General features: G+C 48.8%; 1 protein-coding gene across 4 annotated transcripts in view; it reads right to left on the bottom strand.

Annotated features, from left to right (window-relative positions):
• Nucleotides 1-1,074: 1,074 nt before the first annotated feature.
• The window catches only part of rtkna (rhotekin a), a 157,854-nt gene continuing 152,928 nt past the window's right edge, over nt 1,075-6,000 (bottom strand). For 2 of the 4 annotated variants that reach the window (XM_078534856.1, XM_078534854.1), the window contains one exon: nt 1,298-2,151. In XM_078534856.1, coding sequence (XP_078390982.1) covers nt 1,646-2,151 — 506 coding nt within the window. In that variant the 3' untranslated portion in view covers nt 1,298-1,645. Of the gene's footprint in view, nt 1,092-1,297; nt 2,152-6,000 lie in introns of those variants that run through there. The other 2 variants (XR_013574196.1, XM_078534857.1) reach the window with 2 other exon arrangements.

Genomic DNA, 6,000 nt, shown 5'->3' with positions numbered 1-6,000 from the left:
GTCGTAGAACACACCACAGGACATACAGACCCAGCCCAGGCACACGGGAACCAGGCACACGGGAACCAGGCACACGGGAACCAGGCACACGGGAACCAGGCACACGGGAACCAGGCACACGGGAACCAGGCACACGGGAGCTGGAGCCAGGCACACGGGAACCAGGCACACGGGAACCAGGCACACGGGAACCAGGAACACGGGAACCAGGAACACGGGAACCAGGCACACGGGAGCCAGGCACACGGGAGCCAGGCACACGGGAGCCAGGAACACGGGAGCCAGGAACACGGGAACCAGGCACACGGGAACCAGGCACACGGGAACCAGGCACACGGGAACCAGGCACACGGGAACCAGGCACACGGGAGCTGGAGCCAGGAACACGGGAGCTGGAGCCAGGAACACGGGAGCTGGAGCCAGGAACACGGGAGCTGGAGCCAGGAACACGGGAGCTGGAGCCAGGAACACGGGAACCAGGCACACGGGAACCAGGAACACGGGAGCTGGAGCCAGGAACACGGGAACCAGGCACACGGGAACCAGGAACATGGGAGCTGGAGCCAGGAACACGGGAACCAGGCACACGGGAACCAGGAACACGGGAGCCAGGCACACGGGAGCTGGAGCCAGGAACACGGGAACCAGGCACACGGGAACCAGGCACACGGGAACCAGGCACATGGGAACCAGGCACACGGGAGCTGGAGCCAGGCACACGGGAACCAGGCACACGGGAACCAGGCACACGGGAACCAGGCACATGGGAACCAGGCACACGGGAGCTGGAGCCAGGCACACGGGAACCAGGCACACGGGAACCAGGCACACGGGAACCAGGCACACGGGAACCAGGCACACGGGAACCAGGCACACGGGAGCTGGAGCCAGGAACACGGGAGCTGGAGCCAGGAACACGGGAGCTGGAGCCAGGAACACGGGAACCAGGCACACGGGAACCAGGAACACGGGAGCTGGAGCCAGGAACACGGGAACCAGGCACACGGGAACCAGGAACACGGGAGCTGGAGCCAGGAACACGGGAACCAGGCACACGGGAACCAGGAACACGGGAGCCAGGCACACGGGAGCTGGAGCCAGGAACACGGGAACCAGGCACACGGGAACCAGGCACATGGGAACCAGGCACATGGGAGCTGGAGCCAGGCACACGGGAGCCAGGCACATGGGAACCAGGCACACGGGAGCTGGAGCCAGGCACACGGGAACCAGGCACACGGGAACCAGGCACATGGGAACCAGGCACATGGGAACCAGGCACACGGGAGCTGGAGCCAGGCACACGGGAGCTGGAGCCAGGCACACAGCTCCCAGACACAGAGACACGGGACCCAGATACGAGGGACACTGGGACCTGAAAAAAGACATAGAGATTCCAAATGCAGACATATTGGACACAGACCACTGACATACTTGACCCAGACACACGGGACCCAGACACAGGCAGAGAAATACCCTCTACAGACACAGATACCCACACAAACTAATCCTGCAGATACACCATCCAAGCCTCTCAGAGATACATATGTACCCTGTCAAGACTGGAGCCCACCAGATTTTGCCCCTTTATCCCATAATATTCACAGTGTTGAGGGCGCCTTACTCTTGACTCCTATCATTGCAGTTACACTTGTGTCTGGAGCCAGTTCCTTGGGTCCAGTTTAGCTCGGATAGTTCTCCAGTTTGATTGCTCAGGAGCAGGTTGAGAGAATGGTTTCACAGCGGGTTCAGCATTGCTATCTTCACTGGACTCCTCACTGCAGCTCATGTACAACTGGACATCATCCACTTGCTGCACTTGGCACCTTAAACTCGTTAGCTTGGAATCCAACGAAAGTGTCCGTGCACGGGGAGCCTGCTTCTCTGTGCTGATCCCGGAGAATTCCTGGAAATTCCAGGTTCCAGCTGTAAGTGGACAGTGTTGTATCGACTCAGTGGAAGAACCTTCAGTATCTGAAATAACACCACCATCGGACGAGGGACAAGTATTTCTCCAAACTGTTTTCTGAGTGTTTTCAAAGAGCACATACCAAGGAGGGAAAACAGCATCACCATGGCCACCAAGTGTGGGGAGGACTGGCCAGCTCGATGGATCGGGGACAGAATCGATGATATCGGGAGAGTCAATAGCTGCAAAGAGGATAGAAAATAATGTTCAAATTTGCAACAGAATGAGGCAAATGTAAATTTAAATATGATTAATTTAATGAACTGAATGAATGTATCCCAATGTAGTGGCTAAGAAAAGCAAGGAGCTGCGAGCTGTATAGCCACATCAGAAATCAAGACTGGAGTCTGGGTGGAGTGAGACTGATGGGCCAAATGATAGAATAATCAGACTGGAGTCATTTATTGGCTGACAGCATTTCAATTGATAATCCAATTTGTTTCTGGATATACTGTGTATCGAAGAACATAACATATGAAATAGGAGCAGGAGTAGGCCATTCGGCCCCTCAAGCCTGCCCCGTCATTCAATAAGATCATGGCTGATCTGCCCAGGCCTCAACTCCTCTTTCGTGCCAGCTCCTCATAGCCCTCAACTCCCCAATATTTTAAAAATCTATCTACCTCCTCTATCTAGTTTCAGTGATCTAGCTCCACAACTCTCTGGGGTAAAGAATTCCAGACATTCACTACCCTCTGAGAGAAGAAATTCCTTCACATCTCAATGTTAAATGAGTGTCCCCTTATTCTGTAACTCTGTCCCAAAGTTCGAGATCCCCTCACAAGTGGAAACATCTTCTCAACACCTACCCTGTCAAGCCCCCTCAGAATCTTGTACATTTCAATAAGATCACCCCTCATTCTTCTAAACTCTAATGAATAAAAGCCTAACCTGTTTAGCCGTTCTTGATAAGTCAACCTCTTCATCCCAGGAATCAGCCTAGTGAATCTCTTTTGAACTGCCTGCAATGCCAGGATAGTCTTTCTTAAATACGGGGACCAAAACTGTACACATTACTCCAGGTGCGGCCTCACCAACACCCTGTACAGTTGTAACAAGATTTCCCTATTTTTAAACTCCAACCCCCCAGTAATACAGACCAAAATTCCATTTGCCTTCTTATTTACTTGCTGTGCCTGCATGTTAACTTTTAGTGTTTCATGCACAAAAACACCCAGATCCCTCTGTGCTGCACTTTTTTGGAGTCTCTCTCCATTTAAATAATAATCTGCCTTTTGATTTTTTCCTACCAAAGTGCATGACCTCACACTTTCCTACATTAAACTCCATCTGCCAGGATTTTGCCCACTCACTCAACCTATCTATATCCCCTTGCAGATTCCTTACATCCTCATCGCAATATGCCGCCCCCCCACCCCCCCGCCCCCAGCATGCTTTGTATCATCAGCAAATTTGGATACATTACACTCTGCCCCCCCTCCAAGTCATTAATATAGATAGTAAATAATTGAGGCCCTAGGAGTGATCCTTGTGGCCCTCCACTGGTTACATCTTTCCACCCTGAAAAACACCCATTAATCCTGACTCTCTGTCTTCTGTGTGTTAACCAATCCTCAATCCACACAAATACATTAATACCATGAGCTCCTATCTTGTGCAGTAACCTTTTATGTGGCACCTTATCGAATGCCACCTGGAAATCCAAATACACTACATCTACCAGTTCCCCTTTATCAACTTTGCTTGATATATCCTTAAAGAATTCTAGCAAATTTGTCAAACATGATTTCCCTTTCACAAATCCATGTTGACTCTGTTTGATTGCATTAAGCTTTTCTAAATGTCCTGCTATTTCTTCCTTAATAATGGGTTCTAGCATTTTCCCAATGACAGATGTTAGGCTGACTGGCCTATAGTTTCCTGCTTTTTGTCTCCCTCCCTTCTTGAATAGGGGCGTCACATTATCGGTTTTCCAATCCGCTGGGACCCTCCCGGAATCCAGTGAGTTCTGGAATATTTCAACCAATGCCTCCACTATCTCTGCAGCCACTTCCTTTAAAACCCTTGGATTCAGGCCATCAGGTCCAGGCAACTTGTCTGCCTTCAGTCCCATTAGTTTGTCAAATACTTTGTCCCTCGTGATAGAGATTGTTACAAGATCTTTCCTTCCATTAGCTCCTTGCTTCTCTGATATCTTTGGGATGTTTATAGTGTCCTCCACCGTGAAGACCGACGCAAAATATTGGTTTAAATTATCTGCCATTTCCCTGTTCCCTGTTATCAATTCTCCAGTCGCATCCTTCAACGGTCCCACACTCACTTTAGCTACTCTCTCTTTCTTTTTATATACCCGCAGAAGCTCTTGCTGTTTGTTTTTTATATTTCTTGCCAATTTACTTTCATAATCAATTTTCTCCCTCTTTATTAGCTTTTTAATCATCCGCTGCTGGTTCCTAAAAGAATTCCCAATCCTCTGGCTAGTTTTTGCCGCTTTGTATGCCTTAGTTTCTGATTGGATACTCTCCTTGACCACCTTTGTTAACCACATGTGGTTCATCCTTCTCATCGAGTCCTTTTTGACCGGGATAAATTTTTGCTGAGCGTTATGAAATAGCTGTTTAAATGTCTGTCACTGCTCATCCACTGACCTTCCCCTTAGTCTATTTTCCCAGCCCACGTTAGACAACTCTTTCTTCATACCTCTGTAATTGGCCTTATTTGACTTGAGGACACTGGTTTGAGACCCGAGTTGCTCGCTCTCGAACTGAATTTGAAATTCTACCAAGTTGTGAACACTACCCCCTAGAGGATCCTTAACTACGAGATCTCTTATTAACCCCTAATTAAACATTACTAGATCTAAAATAGCTTGTTCCTGGGTAGGTTCTACAACATATTGCTCTAAGAAACAATTCCTGATGCACTCTACAAATTCATCTTCCATGTTACCCCTGCTGACCTGATTTGTCCAGTCAATACGCAGATTAAAATCACCCATGTCAATTGTAGCACCCTTCTTACACACCTCCATTATTTCCCGATTTATACTTTGTCCTACAGTGAGGCAACTCTTCGGGGGCCTATAGATAACTCCCACCCATGACTTCTTCCCCTTGATATTCCTTATTTCCACTCAAACTAATTCCACATCACGACCTATTGCACCTATGTCACTACTCACCACCGCACTGATACCTTACTTTATTAACAAAGCTACCCCACCTCCTCTTCCTTTTTGCCTATTTTTCAGGAACATCGAATACCCTTGAATATTGAGTTCCCAGTCTTGGTCACCCTGCAACCACGTCTCCGTAACAGCTATCAAGTCACATTCATTCATTTCTATTTTTTGTGCCGTCAACTCATCTATCCCCCAGGACTGTCCTCTCTGAGACGGGAGTCTGACATTTATAATGCCACGGTTCTCAAAGGAGCCTTTTGCAGTTCGTGGTTGGCCATGTGCAATTTCCACCCTTGCTTTCCTGTGTGCAGGTGAATACATCGTACAAAGTACCAAGTGGTACCCTTTATGGAGATGTGTTGGGGAGATGGTTAAAGCTGAATCCATCAGTACCAGCTGAAAAATTCCATAGGGAGAGGGAAACTCGAAGAAAGGGATCCATTCATAACAAACTTGGAGGTATGGCAGTCAGCGAGAATGATACCAACAGGACACAGGTTTCAGAAGACAAGGGACAAATCAAAGTGGTTAAAATCATAAGTGGCCTCAGCAGAGTTAGTCCAGTTAGCAGAATGGTCAAGAATTGGAGATTGGCAAAAGCAGCAATGGCGACATGAAGAAAATGTTTTTTATACAGCGAGAGGTTAGGATCTGGAATGTGCTGCCTGAGAGTGTGGAGGAGACAGGGTCAGTCGAGTGGTTAGGATCTGGAATGCACAGTCTGAGAGTGTGGTGGAGACAGGGTCAATCGAGTGGTTAGTATCTGGAATGCGCTCACTCAGAGTGTGGAGGAGACAGGGTCAATCGAGTCTTTAGGATCTGGAATGCACTGTGTGAGAGTGTGGTGGAGACAGGGTCAATCGAGTGGCTAGGATCTGAAAGGCACTGT

The sequence above is a fragment of the Cetorhinus maximus genome, unplaced genomic scaffold (assembly GCF_964194155.1).
Source record: "Cetorhinus maximus unplaced genomic scaffold, sCetMax3.hap1.1 HAP1_SCAFFOLD_125, whole genome shotgun sequence".
In the NCBI taxonomy this organism is placed as follows: domain Eukaryota; kingdom Metazoa; phylum Chordata; class Chondrichthyes; order Lamniformes; family Cetorhinidae; genus Cetorhinus; species Cetorhinus maximus.
The sequence above is the reverse complement of the archived record's forward strand: the minus strand, read 5'-3'. Positions and strand labels throughout refer to the sequence as shown.